Source organism: Tupaia chinensis, unplaced genomic scaffold (assembly GCF_000334495.1).
Source record: "Tupaia chinensis unplaced genomic scaffold, TupChi_1.0 Scaffold144168_1, whole genome shotgun sequence".
Lineage (NCBI taxonomy): Eukaryota > Metazoa > Chordata > Mammalia > Scandentia > Tupaiidae > Tupaia > Tupaia belangeri.
The window spans coordinates 697394-712288 of record NW_006204024.1 but is presented as its reverse complement, the minus strand read 5'-3'; the positions used below and the strand labels follow the sequence as shown (position 1 = coordinate 712288).

The following is a 14895-nucleotide window of genomic DNA, read 5'->3' as shown; positions in this document are numbered from 1 at the left end:
CTTCCTGGGAAGCCGCGGCAGGAGGAGCAGGTGGGAGGCGTGTGGGGAGGGGCAGCACTGCTGAGGTCCAGGCAGATGCAGACTTAGTGTGGACCTGGGATTTGGCAACACAAACATCCTGGGTAGAAGAACTGTCAGTGATATTCGGGAAAACTAGGGTCCCATCCGGGGAGAAGTCCTTAAATCTAGGTGGCTCATGAGTCCCCAAATGAAACTGGTAAGGGAAGTCACCCCTTGGACATAACCTGTGAGACTGTCAAACGTCAAGGGAAAGAAACGTCTAAGCTTCTAATGTAAGAAGCCAAAATTGCGAGGGGCAGCCAGGGCATGGTGGTTTAGGTGGCTGACAGTGGTCTAGCTGTGGAGAGGGGAGGGGAGAAGGGAGGAGAGAGGAGGAAGGGAAAGGAGGGGGAGGGAGGGAGAGGAGACCAGCCCCCAATAACAAAACTTACATTGGGCCAGCAGGTGGCATGGTGGTTAAGGTGCTGGACTCTCACTCGGAATTTGGGGCACGCACATACATGTGTCCAGAGTGTTTTTTTCAAGCCACTGGATCCAGGACTCATACCATGCTGTCGGCCATAGGGGGTCCAGCTGCCTTAACTGCCATGCCACTGACTGGCCCCAGAGCAAGAAATCAAAACAAAACAAAGAAAAACCACACCTGTTACCTAGGAACTATCCCTCCTACAAATATTTACCACTTAACACATTTCGAAGTCATGCACGCTGGACAGACGAAACGCGTTTTGCTGTTTTCATTTTGTTTCTTTCACTGACAGGACTTTTGCAGAGGGCCTGTCAACCGTTCTTAGGGCAACGAGGAATCTGCATGCCGTGGCAAGGCGATCTTTCCACAGGGAAAAGAAGCCCTTCCCTGGACTCATATTTTAAGAAGTCTTTATGACCCAGAGACCTTATGTTTTATGTTATGCTTTTCTATTTAATATTTGGCTTTGCAAATTAATAAATGTTTGCAAAAGCCTGTGCTGGGATTCTGGCTGATACCTTCGTTGAGAGGGAGTAGGTTTCTAGGAAAGGAATCAAACCGATCACACGGGCCCTAAAGCAGTTTTCTGAAAAGGAGATGATTTTGTCCCCGGGGAATCCGGCACCTGGAGACACTCTGGGTCTCTACGCTGAGTGTGCAGTCGGGATCCAGCGAGCAGAGGCCAGGGACTGCTCGACCCCTGCAGTGCAGGACGGGGGATCCCCACAGCAAATACAGACTTGACCTCAAATGCCAATCATGCGTAAAAGAAACTGCACTAGAGAAAACATAGGCTTTGCCTTTTTCCAGAAATCAATCAGATCCCAGGTTGGGGAGTGACTCAGCCGCCTGACAGGAAAGCACTCCAGTGTGACAGTGGGATGTCTCAGACAAGTGACGGCCTAAACGTGCTTTCTGCACAAGTAATTAGAGGGCCAAATCCCAATCAGAGGGCTTAGGAGAAGCACGCTCAGGTGGTGTTGCCACCGCTGGAAAGAACTTGTGACCGCAGCGGGCAGCGACCCAGCACAAGAAGGCTGTGTGAGGTCGCTGGGGAAGGCGGAGGGAAGAAATGAGGGAACCGCAAGCAGCTCCTTGCAGACGAAGCCAAGGGGTGCCACTTACGTTCTTCTGGTCGATGGACTCAGCCGCCTTTACTATCCCATCCAAGCATTTCCCGATGATGGGGATCACCTGCCGGTCCACCTCAGCGTACGTCTTCATCGATTCTCCGATCTTCACGATCCTCCTCTCCTCCATCTCTTGTATTTTCTGTAACGGAAGATTTTGAATGCGATAAGTTTGGCCCCTGTTATTTCAGGAGGTTGTTTTTTGGCAGAGCTGTTACTTCTAGTAAATTCTCTAGGAGGGAAATGGGGCTAGCAGGGGAGCAACCTGGCACACGTGAGGGGGCTTCAAAGAGTCCATGGAAAAAAATGAAAGCATGAGCTTGTTTTGGAGCCCCAGACCCCCATGCACAGCTTCTTGGTAATATGCATTTCCCATGAATTTTTAAAAGGTCCCTCATACAGTCACGCACCCCCCCAGGGCGCTTCAGTCAAGGACGGGCCACGGAGATGGCAGTGGTCCCGTAAGATCCTAACAGGCTGTACCATACCCCATCTGGGTTTGTGGATGTGCACTCTCTGATGCTCACACAACAACAAAATTGCCTAGCAACGCACTCCTCAGAGCGTGTTCCTGCGGGTAAACAGCGTACGGCTGTGTTTCATAAACTGCCAGGCACCCAGAGGGACACTTCGGCAGTTCCCTTCCAGCTGCGTAACCACGCCAAGCTCAGCCGTCTGATCACCCGCGGCATCCTCTCCACTCTCATCTGCTCCTGTACCCTTGATCGGAAGCACAGAATCTGGGTAGCGGTCTCCACACGGGCCGAGGCCTAATGCGTGCTCTGGCCTTTTATGGTTTGGAAGATCGAGCCCGTAGTGGGCGTGGACACTGCGAAGTAAACATTCACTACTTTTTTTCTCCAACTACAAAGTAGTAAAAGAGTCCCCAAAGAGACTATCTTTTGTGTCTACCTTTTCTCACAGAATTTTTGACCACCTAAATAGCTGAAAGAAAAAACTATCCAAAGGAATGAACTGTCATGTGTTCAAATCCTACGACAGGATGTAGGTTGCTCCAACTCCTCAAGTCAACTTGGCACTTTTGCTTTTTAGCAAGTAGAGCATTAGTTTAAGAATCACAGTTCTAAGACTGGGGAAAAAGTTGCAGGTACAAACAGAGGAAGTCTGCAAAGGCTGTTGATTAATCTTGAGATTAAGACTACATTTCATTCTCATGCTGTGAGAAGTGGTTCAGTAAGGGGCAGCAGGTGGCGTAGTGGTTAAGGTGCTGGACTCTCACATGGTCAGCCATGGTTTGAGTCTCAGACCCGGGTGTGAAAAATCGTGTTGGGGGAACCAGCAGTTAGCGTAATGGCTGTGTCGCTGGACTCCCATGTAGTAGACCGCGGTTCATGTTCCGGACCCGGTGGCTTGAACTCACACCAGGCACGTGTGTGTGCGTGCCCAAGATTCCGAGACGAGAATGGAGGAGAAGGGATTGCGGCATGGCCATCCCCCCTGGGGGGTGATTTCTTGCTTTCTGTCTCTCTCTGTCTGTCTGGCGAGCGCACGTGCCCTATAGCAAAAACCTCTCCAAAAAAAAAGGAAAAAAAAAATCGCGTTGGGCATGTGTGTCCAAAATCCCAAGAGGAGAATGGAGGAGATGGGATTGCTGCATGGCCATTCCCCCTCGGGTGATTTCTCACTTTCCCTTTCTCTCTTGCCCTCTCTCTCTCTGGTGAGCTCTTGCACTATATAACAAAAACATAAAAAATATATAAAAAGAACTGATTGGGACCAGCAGTTAGTATAACAGCTATGTCGCTGGACTCCCACGTAGTCGACCGCGGTTCAAGTCTCGGACCTGGTGGCTTAAACTCACACCAGGCACGTGCGTGTGTGTGCCCAAGATCCCAAGAGGAGAATGGAAGAGAAGGGACTGTGGCGTGGCCATCCCCACTGGGGGGTGATTTCTCACTTTCCATCTCTCTGTCTCTCTCTCTTTTTGGCAAGCGCATGCACCCTACAGCAAAAACTTCTCCAATACATACATAAATACATACATACATACATACATACATACAGAACTGATTTAGGAGACATTGGGAATTGTATAAACACTTGGAATTCAGGTACAGCTTGTGATTCAGAAGTGACGTGTTCGGAAGCAAATCAAGCAGTGCGCTCTGAGAGCGTGCGCTCCGAGGGCGAGCGGCTTACCTGGAAGATGTTGGGTATGTGAGTATGGTAGTACTCGTGCTGCTCCTGGTTGAACTTCTGAAGGATTGAAGAGTAGTCGGCTTTGCTGTCCTCTGCCATTTGGTGACGAATCTGAGCTTGCTGTCGAGCCTGGGGAAAACATGAACACATCACAGATAAAGCCTGGAACCGCACGCGGGGGCCGAGGGCCCTACTTCACCTCGCGTGCATCTGGCAGGTGCTATTTTTAAAAGTGCTCTGAGTTTGAATTTCCTTTCCCTCAGGAACGTGCACCCTAGTTTGCCGCAGACCGCGCCGTTCTCTGCGGTGTCACCGTGGCTCGCAGTTTCTAGTCGGACACAGGCAAGCGCGGTGACTCCCTGCGATCTGCACTTGTGCTGACTCACTGTTACGCCACCCGGGGGGCCCTCGTGGGGACTTACGCTCCCATGTCTCTTTCTTTCTTTCTTTCTTTGTTTCTTGTTTTGTTTTGTTTTGAGAGATTTTTGCTATAGGGTGCCTGTACTTGTTAGAGAGACAAAAAGCGAGAGATCACCTCCCCGGGGGGAAGGGCACACTGCAATCCCTTCTTCTCTATTCGCATCTTGGGACTGTGGGCACGCACGCACACGTGCCCAGCATGAGTTTCAAGTTGCTGGGTCTGGGACTTGAACTGCAGTTGGTCACGTGGGAGTTCAGCACCTCAACCACCATGCCACCTGCTGGCCCCTCTTCCTTTTTTGAGGAGGGGGGGAAATCCATAATGTTTTTAACTTTATTTTTTAAAGAATTCTTTTATTTAACTTTATTTATTTTATTTTAATTTGACCAGACAGGAACAGAGAGAGAAAAGAGAGAGAGATGGAAAGTGAGAAAGCAAGCCGCCAGGTCCGGGACTTGAACGGCGGTCGGCCATGTGGAAGTCCAGCTCTCCCTTAACCACCACGCCACCTGCCAGCCGCCATAATTATTTAATTCAATTCTCAAAGGGGTTCATGAACTTAAGTGCACTTCCCTTAGTTTATTTCCTGAGAGAAAAAGCAGGGGTGTGGGGGGTTTGTCCCCTTTACGCCACAGTCCTCCCTCCCAGCCCTACAGCGAGTCGGGCTGGCAGGCATGGCAGCGGTGCTGGTGTGTTCAGACAGGCCCTGGACATGGCCCCACAGCTTCCAAGGCCTCCACGGGGCTCCAGCAGCAGCACCCCGCTGCCTGGGCCGCTGCCCTGGGCCCTAAACGCCCGCCGTGTTTACTGACGCAGTAGGGATGGCACCCTCTTTGTGCCTTTAATGTGATCCCCCTGTTTGGTGCCACTTTGTGTTTTACTGCATTGCTTTTCTCCCAAAAGGTCAGTAAGAAAATGAATTAAGTTTGTTTCTCTTTGCTAACTCGGTGTGGCTAATCGCAGGCAGGAAAGGGGGCGGCAACCCGGACGATCCGCACAGTCGATTTAAAGCTCTAACAACATCGTCCATGAACCCCAAAGCCTCTCGTGGCTTTGAGAGCCTGCCACGCTCTTAACCACCCAGACCTGACCACCATCATGGCGCCCACACGACTGCGACCCGCACAGCAGAGAGCGCCCCTGGCCGGGGCCTGGCCCTGTGACTCTGAACTCACACGCCAGCCAGAGACACGGTGGGGAAAGGCCACGCGCCCACGCGCCCAGAGCACCTCGGGGCGGGCTGCCCGTTTGTTCGGGGTTACCCAGTACCCTGGGAAATTGGGTGAAATGTGACAGGGACAAGAACGGGAGGGAGGAAGAAAGTGCACAGAAACCTTCAAAGGCGGACAAGGAGGACCGCGGAGGTCACTGCCCCCGTGGGGTCTCAGAACTGGACGGCTCCCACGGGTTTTTTGCGCATTTACTTATTTATCACCTCAGCGTTCTTCATTGGTTTCCTCCTCTGACTTGCAGGACCCACTTCCTCGACCGTCTGACTCACAGCTCACTGGTGGCAGGGCGGCGACAGGGCAGGCTTCCTTTACCTCCTTCCCTGTTCGCACAGACACTTCCCAACTAAGGTACGGCCCGCGACCCTGCTTCTGCGTTTCTAGGCCGTGGTCTCCCCAGACCTTTGTACCTGCTTCTCTTTTGCCTGGGCTTACTTAGCTGCCACAACGTCCTCTTTGTCGGTGGCCTGCTGACGCCCTTCCTGGCCATCTGCTCCGGCTCCCGCTGCTGGCTGTCTACTGTGAACAGTCACCTGGTCCCCAAAACACGCATCCCAAGCCACCCGAAAGCCCGTCCTTGCAACAGCAGCAGCCTCGCGTGCTTTCGGGAGCAGCCTTCCCACCTGCGTGCCTCCCATCTGTCCCCTCCAGGCCTGGCACAAAAACCCTTTTAACTCTTTCAATGACCTAGTTTTACCATTTGTCATTTGTCATGAATATAAAACAAAAGCAAAGAAGTTCCCCTATAGACCTCACGTGTCTAAAAGATTCTCTGTTTCATTCATAAGCTGTCCTGGGAAAGTCTCAGAAAAACCCAGGGGAGGTTTCTTCCTCTCTTCTGTAAAGGACAGTGGCAAGTAATAAGATAAAGAGTTCCCCCACTTATTCTGACACACAGGTCAGAGTGGCCCCGCATCACCCCCGTGTCAGTCTGTGACACACGTATGTGTACACACACGCACACGCACATGAGCAGGGGAGCTTCCTGACAGGATCCTCTCCTCCCGGCTGTGGAGCGTTTAGCCAAGGGCTGGGCCGGAGGTACCCCAGCACCATCTGCCCGAAAGTGGCTGTGCTCCCCCGCTCAGCTCTCCAGAGTCCCTGATGTTTTAGTTTTGACTATATAATTGCTTTTTAGAAAAAAAAAAAATCACCAGAGGGCATGTGTGCTCACAAGGGGTGGGAGGAGCACCCTCCAGTGGGCCACGGTCACCCCCACCCTTTCTCCACTTCGCCATCCTGACAGGATATGGGGCACGCACACGCCGACCTGGTGGGATTTAAGTCACCAGGTCCAGGACTCAAACAACTGGCCACGTGAGGTCCAGCTGCCTTAACCACTAGGCCATGGGGCCGGCCCTATGTAACTGCTTTTGTAAGCATGTTTACCCTAAGTCTCCTAACTTCCTTACCCTGTTTACGTGCGGAGATTCTGAACATAACTAGGGACCACCAGTTGCAAACATGTCTACTATCTGGCCTGGACGGTTGGCTGAGAAGGAAGAAACCCAGACAGACTTTAGAGGGAATGGGTCTACCTTGTGCGCTAAAAGAGCATTAATCTCTCTGGAAGTGGTTTTTTTTCTAATGCCAAAGCTTGGACGGAAGATTGCAAAAGTCTATTTCTACAGACTCTCTCACTCTCTGTCCAAATGCAGTCAGACACCGCTGCACCTTCAGTTCTGCAAAGCCACAGCAGGAAGGCAGGACTGTCTTCTCTCAGTCTCGGCTTCCAGCTGCTTTGAATTAATCTCCACTTCAGAATCTCAGGCCTAGGAATGTGCCATTGTTCTAACCTAGGTTGATTACGGAAAATCTATTTTTGTTTGGTAAGCTGTCATGTTTATTTTTCAAGGGAATTTCAGAGTCCTCTAAAACTAGTGTTGGGCCAGTTACTCGTTATAACAAATATGTTTAAAAAAATTTTTTTTAAGGCTTTTAAAAACCGTATCTGGAGTCGGGACCGGCATATGGCTGACCGTGGTTCAAGTCCTGGACCTGATGGCTTAAACTCACACCGGGCATGTGTGCATGCGTGCCCAAGATCCCGAGAGGAGAATAGAGGAGAAAGGATTGCGGTGTGGCCATCCCCCCAGGGGGTGACTTTTTGCTTTCTGTCTCTCTGTCTCTGTCTTTCTGGCGAGTACATGCACCCTATAGCAAAAGCCTCTCCAAAAACAAAACAAAACAAAACAAAACAAAAACAAAAAAGCCAAGATATCTGGAGTAACCGTTCGGTAGTTACATATGTTCGAGAGCATCTCCCTGGCATCTCGTGTTACATGAAGAGTACACAGTTCAGGATTTCTCATCTCTTTTTGACTTGGTCTAAAATAGTAACTACGACCTCTGAGAGGTCCAGTGCTTCCATCTAAGCCAAACCATAAGCTATTTCCTAAAATTAAATTAAATTTCCCATTCTAAGAATAAAATGCCCTGCCTCTGACATCACCCTGCCGGCAGGGCAGGAAGACATCCAGAGGGCTGGTTTGTTTTGTTCTAAGGAAGTCGGAGTCACAGAATTCAGAGGTGATGCCCTGACAAGCCCAGAGACCACAGTCGCCCGGGGCTGTAAGTCAGACACCTGTCAAGAAGGTCTAGACCACTCGTGTTACCCACCAGAAAGACTGAACTTCAACTTGAGCACTTCTTGGCAAACCCTTGGGAAGTTCCCCAAGCAAATCAAATCGTGCATACAGCACACACGGCTTGACTGTGGGTGACTCTTGACACCTTCCTTCCTCCAGTCCTTGCGGAGGTGACACCGCTCTGCCTGAAAGGCCGGAGTTGCAGCTTCTCCATAAAGAGAACGATTTCTTAGAAACGGAGCTGCAGCCCGATCCTTTACAAGCCTGATGGGTTTAAAGACAAAAACACTATGACCCATTTAGGTGGCTGAATGTAGATGACTCGCATGGCCAAAACGTGCAGCTCTTTCCTGCTTACTCAATGCTACGTTTCCCTAACACATTAGGAGGCGAGCACGCGGCTGCGTCCCCACTGTCCTACGCACAGAAGACAGGCGTGCGACGGGGAGCGCGGTGGGTGTGCTTCACATCTCTGCTCCGTGCTGCCGATGGTGTTGGACTTTTAACAAAACGAGCAACTACTGGCCAGTGCCTTTCCGCATCGGCTGGATAAATTAATATTGAGAGGAGCAGCAGGCGGTGTGGGTTAATGTGGCTGGACCCACGTAGCCGACTGAGGGGCTCAAGGCCTGTTCCAAGCAACTTGAAAGCACAGCAGTGTGTGCGCGTGCGCGTGCATGCCCCAATCCTGAGAGGAGAATGGAGGGAGAGGATGCAGAGCGGCCACCCCCCTGCGGGTTTCTCTGATGCACACATTTGCCCCAACGCAAGGCGACTGGGTCTTCGGAAAACTAATGGCATATTTTTAAACGTGTCATGACTTTTCCGATGACCCAATAAAAATAAACAAATAATGAGATGTGTCGTTTATTTTATTATTTTTAGACAGGGCCTTGCTATGTTACCCTCTTCTTGCCTCTGCCCCCAGAGTGGCTGGGACTACAGGTGCCCGGCCTAAGGGTGGGCTGGAATCGAACTCGGGCTTCCCATGTGACCTCAGCCTGCTGAGTATCAGCACCAACCAGTGTACCCTACTATAGCTGGGCCAAGAGATTTACTAAGTTTTTGAACCCAGCCTCAGACCACTTAGCACTTTACACATTGCCATTCTTTACACGATTGAGTAGGCGGCGATCAGAGCTTCTAGAAGTAATTTTTCTTTTTTTTTTTAAATTAAAAATAAATTATTTATTTAATTGTGTTTATTCATTCATTTTTTTTAAGTTTGACCAGAGAGAGACAGAGAGACAGAGAGAGAAAGTGAGAAAGCAAGCCGCCACGTCGGGAACTTGAATCGTGGTTGGCCATGTGGGAGTGTCCAGTGGCTTACCCGCCATGCCACCTGCTGGTCCCCCGAAAGTCATTTTCCTTTGTTAAGAGGCACTAGCAAACTATAAATGCCCATCTGTTATCACCAAAACTTTCGGGCAAGCACTGAGGACAATTTCACATTACCACTGGCAGCCCAAGCAATAGCAAGGCGTCCCTGGAGCAGCTGTACTTTCAATATTTTACCTCGTCATTGTCATGAGAAGACACCAGCTGTATTTTAGGCTGCATGGAAAGGGAGGCGCATCCGAGATTGTATTCCTGTTCCTCTAATAACATACCATTCCCCACTACAGATAAAATGCCTGTGACTATTAGCACTAACCGGCTCCACTTAGCCGGCAGATGGGCCTGTGGCCCCATGAGGCTGGAGGCTCGGCCCAAATCCAGCAGGCACTTGACTCTTGAGTCCACCCTCCTCAGCTACCTGAGTCTCTGACTAAACACTGCAGAGAAAACAAGTTAGCCACCTGCTTATCTAGCCCTGTCTGCAGCTTTAGTTTAGTGTTGTTGCTGTTGTTTTTGAAAGGTTTTTGCTATAGGGTGCGTGAGCTCGCCAGAAAGACTGAGAGAAATGGAGAGACAGAAAGCGAGAAGTCACCCCCCAGGGGGGATGGCCATGCTGCAATCCCTTCTCCTCCTTCTCCTCTCAGGATCTTGGGCATGCACACACACACACACACACACACACACACACACACACGCCCAGCGTGAGTTTAAGCCATGGGGTCCGGGACCTGAACCACGGTTGACTAGATGGGAGTCTGGCGACATAGCCATTGCACCAACTGCTGGTCCCTCCAGATTTAGTTTTTATTCTTGATTATAAAAATGATAAGTGCTGGGGACCAACAGTTAGCATAATGGCTATGTCTCTGGACTCCCAGGTGGTCGACCACGGTTCGCGTCCCAGACCCGGTGGCTTAAACTCACACTGGGCGCGTGTGCGTGCGTGCCCAAGATCCCAGGAGGAGAATGGAGGAGAAGGGATTGCGGCGTGGCCATTGCCCCTGGGGGGTGATTTCTCACTTTCTGTCTCTCTGTCTCTTTCTGTCTGTCTGGCGAGCGCACGTGCCCTATTGCAAAAACCTCTCCAAATAAAGGAAAAAAAAAAAAAAAGATAAGTGCTGCAGGGGATATGGTAAAAGGCAAACACTCCTGCACTGTTGGTGGGAATGTAAATTGGTCCAGCCACTGTGGAGACAATATGGAGGTTCCTCAAAGACCTTCAAATAGAACTGCCATATGATCCAGCAGTTCCACTCCTGGCTATCTACCCAAAGGACAGGAGAGTGCTCAGTCAGAAAAGCGCCTGCACAAGTATATTTATTGCAGCACTCTTCATGATTGCTAAGACATGGAAACAATCCAAATGTCCACAAACGGATGAATGGCTTGAAAAAATGCGGCACATACACTCCATGGAATACTACTCAGCCGTAAATACCAAGGCCCTGGAATTTGATAGAAAGTGGGTGAGTATGGAAGATTTGTTGTGGAATGAATCAAGTCAGGCTATGAAAGAGAGACATTGTATGTCTCCACTTAACATATACCACTGTTCACACTCCATGCTAGAGACTGAAAGACTGGAGGACATAAAGCATTAAAAATTGTTATGGACACTAGAGACAAAGTGGAAGGAGACTGTGGGAGGGGAAGAGTGCCGTAACGGAAATTTGGGGAAAAGAGTAGAGAGGTAAGATATTTGTGGGACACAGATATGGTTTATTTTCTGTGGATAAGGAAGTGTATAGTATTCTCAACTGGACCGAAGTGTATATCATGCTGGGTAAAGTCTCTACAATCTAAATGATATATAGCAATTGAATGTATAAGTAATAATAATTAAAAAAGAAAAAAATAATAAAAAATGTTTGCTGTAACTAACGCAAACTTACAGACTCCTATGGTTACAAAGTGACAGTTCTTCACCTCCCCTCTTCATAACTACCTGAGCATCCTGACTTCTCGATGTGGTCAGAGGCATGGGAAGCAGCCGTGTGTTTTCAGAGCATACAGGGGAGGTTGAGGACACTGAATGTTATTACCTATGTATTTCCCAGGTATTTTTGAGTTCAGAAAAACAGGAAATTGTTGACAGTCCCCCAGAACCCTAAGAGGTATTCTAGATCTCTCTACGATTTGTCAATAATGAGGAGTAAAACAGAATTTACCCTAGTCTTTCCCTTCAGGCTATGAAAGAGAGACATTGTATGTCTCCACTTAACATATACCACTGTTCACACTCCATGCTAGAGACTGAAAGACTGGAGGACATAAAGCATTAAAAATTGTTATGGACACTAGAGACAAAGTGGAAGGAGACTGTGGGAGGGGAAGAGTGCCGTAACGGAAATTTGGGGAAAAGAGTAGAGAGGTAAGATATTTGTGGGACACAGATATGGTTTATTTTCTGTGGATAAGGAAGTGTATAGTATTCTCAACTGGACCGAAGTGTATATCATGCTGGGTAAAGTCTCTACAATCTAAATGATATATAGCAATTGAATGTATAAGTAATAATAATTAAAAAAGAAAAAAATAATAAAAAATGTTTGCTGTAACTAACGCAAACTTACAGACTCCTATGGTTACAAAGTGACAGTTCTTCACCTCCCCTCTTCATAACTACCTGAGCATCCTGACTTCTCGATGTGGTCAGAGGCATGGGAAGCAGCCGTGTGTTTTCAGAGCATACAGGGGAGGTTGAGGACACTGAATGTTATTACCTATGTATTTCCCAGGTATTTTTGAGTTCAGAAAAACAGGAAATTGTTGACAGTCCCCCAGAACCCTAAGAGGTATTCTAGATCTCTCTACGATTTGTCAATAATGAGGAGTAAAACAGAATTTACCCTAGTCTTCCCCTAGACCCAGCAATTCCACCTCTGGAAATTCATCCTAGTAAAATAACTTTCAGTGTTTGCACAACATCTCCGTCACACTGAGGTTTTGAATAGCTAAGAGTTTCAAACGAGTGCCTGATAACTTCTCCAAAGTACATATGCTTACTTCTTTCATGAGGAAGAGAAAGAGAAACACACAGAGGGACAGACTGCACCCCCAATGGGGCCTTGATGCCACAACCCACCCAGAGCCAGCCCTGGATCATGAGTGCACACGTGACCAGAGTACTCAGGACGGTCTCTGGGTAGGAAACAGGAACCTTCCACATGGGTTGGCCTCACGGTGCATTGCCGGGCCCCAGGCCCAGTGATTCAATTGATTAAAAATTATATCGTATCCTGACAGAATAACATGTAGCCTGTTAACAAAATAATGTAAAAGAACAATTCATGGGGCTGGCAGATGGTGCAGTGGTTAAAGGTGCTGGACTCCCACAGGGTCCACTCCGGTTCAAGTCTCAGACCTGGTAGCTTGCTTTCTCATGTTCCTTTTCTCTCTCTGTCTCTCTTTGGTCAAATTAAAGTAATAATAATAAAAGTAGTAGTAACAAATGGAATTAAATAATTTTTTTTTAAAAAGAACAATTCATGATAAAGGGAAGAGGACACTATATATAATTATTTTTTAATTCTGAAAGGTTTCAAAACAGTATTTCTAGCATAATTCTTTACTGTAAAAATGAAACATTAGTAATGGTCACTCCTGAAAAGACTTAGTAAGGAATATTTAACATTGTCAAAATGATTTGTACAAGGGACAAATTCCAAAGCCAAATTCCAGAAAGAGTGAAAGTTTGAAGAGGTGTACGGCTCGCCTCTGAGGATCAGTTTAAGAAGGAACTGCAAGTCGGATGTGGCAGGAGGGACACGAACAAAGGGAAGATGAAGAAGCTCTCTGCCTGCTGCAGTGTTGCTGCAGGAAATGGCATCGTTTCAACTTCCCAGAAAGTGGTTGCATGTAGAGTAGATTTTCAAGTTCAAGACTAAGAATGCGTTAAAAAATCCCTATTCAGACAGAGGGCTGGGAGTTTTTGTTGGAGACTTCCAGGCCAGAGGCTTGCCAAAACAATGAGTCTGCCTTTGATAAATTAGAAGGGCAGCTGAAATACAAAACAGAGAAAAACTCCAAATAGGTTAACCAAAGAAGTATGCTTGAAATATTCCAGCAATTTCCTGAAGTTTTCAGTATTCTTACAACTTCCTAGGTCTAGTACTGTAGGCCACTTTGACTTGCCGTCACTGACAGAGAGAACGAGGAAGGACAGACAGCAGATGAGACCAGCATCTCAATCCCACACGGGCCATTCACTTGCTAAACAGTTTTAAGAAAAGGTCTCCCGTTTCCCTATGCCCTGGATGTCTTAGTAGGAAAGCAGAATTTGAAATACCGATTTACTTAGGGTAAGGGACTATTTCTGCTGAAGGAGGAGCAGCCAGTGCTGGTATCATTTGTGTGGCTGTTGGCACACCTCCAAGGCTGGTGAAAACACATTTGGTATGAGCTCAGAGATCTTGTGAGAACTAATTATGGGGCTGGTCCCATGGCCTACAGGTTAAGGGAGCTGGATCCCACATGGCCAACTCCAGTTGGATCCCTGCCCTGACCGCTTGAGAAGCACACCGGGAGCAGTGTGTACAAGCCGGAAGTCCTTACAGGATGGGAGAGAGGGGACTGTAGTGCAACTGTGCCCCACTGCAAGGTGTTTTCTCACTTTCCCTCTCTCTCTGACTCTCTGGCAAGTGCACGCGCCCTCTGGCAAACTGAAAATAATAATAAAGTAACAGGACCAGCAGATGGCATAATGGTTACGTTGCTGGACTCCCACACAGTCAGTCGTGGCTCGAGTCCCAGAATCAGTGGCTTGAAACTCATGCTGGGCGTATGTGCATGTGTACCAAAATCCCAAGAGGAGAATAGAGAAAGAATTGTGTGTAGCCATCCCCCCAGGGGATGATCTCTTGCTTTTTTGTCTGTTCCTTTCTGGCGAGCACACCTGCCCTATAGCAAAAAATCTCTCTAAAAATAATTAAGTAATAGGGCCGGCAGGTGGTGTGGTGATTAAGGGCACTGGACTCCCACATGGCTGACTACAGTTCGAGTCCTGGACCTGGCGGCTTGCTTTCTCACATCTTTTCTCTCTCTCACTCTGGTCAAATTAAAAAGTAAGTAAGCAAATAAATAAATAAATAAATAAGTTGAATAAAATAAATTTTAAAAGTAATAATAATAATAAGTAACAAACTGGTTTCCATGACATAGCCCACTACTCCTCCCTGATTTGTAATGCACTGTCCCTGGCTAGAGGCTTGAGTTTTTCATGATGCTAAGCTTGAACTAAGTATCTCCTCCTCTTCCCGTCTCTCCTTAATAAACAACCTCACCTCGGGACCAACAGTTAGTGTAATGACTATGTCGCTGGACTCCCATGTAGTCGACCATGGTTCGCGTCCCAGACCCGGTGGCTTAAAACTCACGCTGGGCGTGTGTGCGTGCGTGCCCAAGATCCTGAGAGGAGAATGGAGGAGAAGGGATTGTGGTGTGGCCAATCCCCTGGGAGGTGATTTCTCGCTTTCTGTCTCTCTGTCTCTCTCTGTTTGTCTGGCGAGCACACGCGCCCTATCGCAAAAACCTCCCCCCC

General features: G+C 48.4%; 1 protein-coding gene across 14 annotated transcripts in view; it reads right to left on the bottom strand.

Annotated features, from left to right (window-relative positions):
• FNBP1 (formin binding protein 1) overlaps positions 1-14895 on the bottom strand; it is a 96031-nt gene that overhangs the window by 36144 nt on the left and 44992 nt on the right. For all 14 annotated transcript variants that reach the window (XM_027767299.1, XM_014583205.2, XM_014583206.2 and 11 more), the window contains exons 6-7: positions 3781-3909; positions 1616-1762 (exon numbers count right to left, since the gene is read on the bottom strand). In XM_027767299.1, the coding sequence (XP_027623100.1) occupies positions 1616-1762; positions 3781-3909 (276 nt within the window). The remainder of the gene's footprint in view (positions 1-1615; positions 1763-3780; positions 3910-14895) is intronic.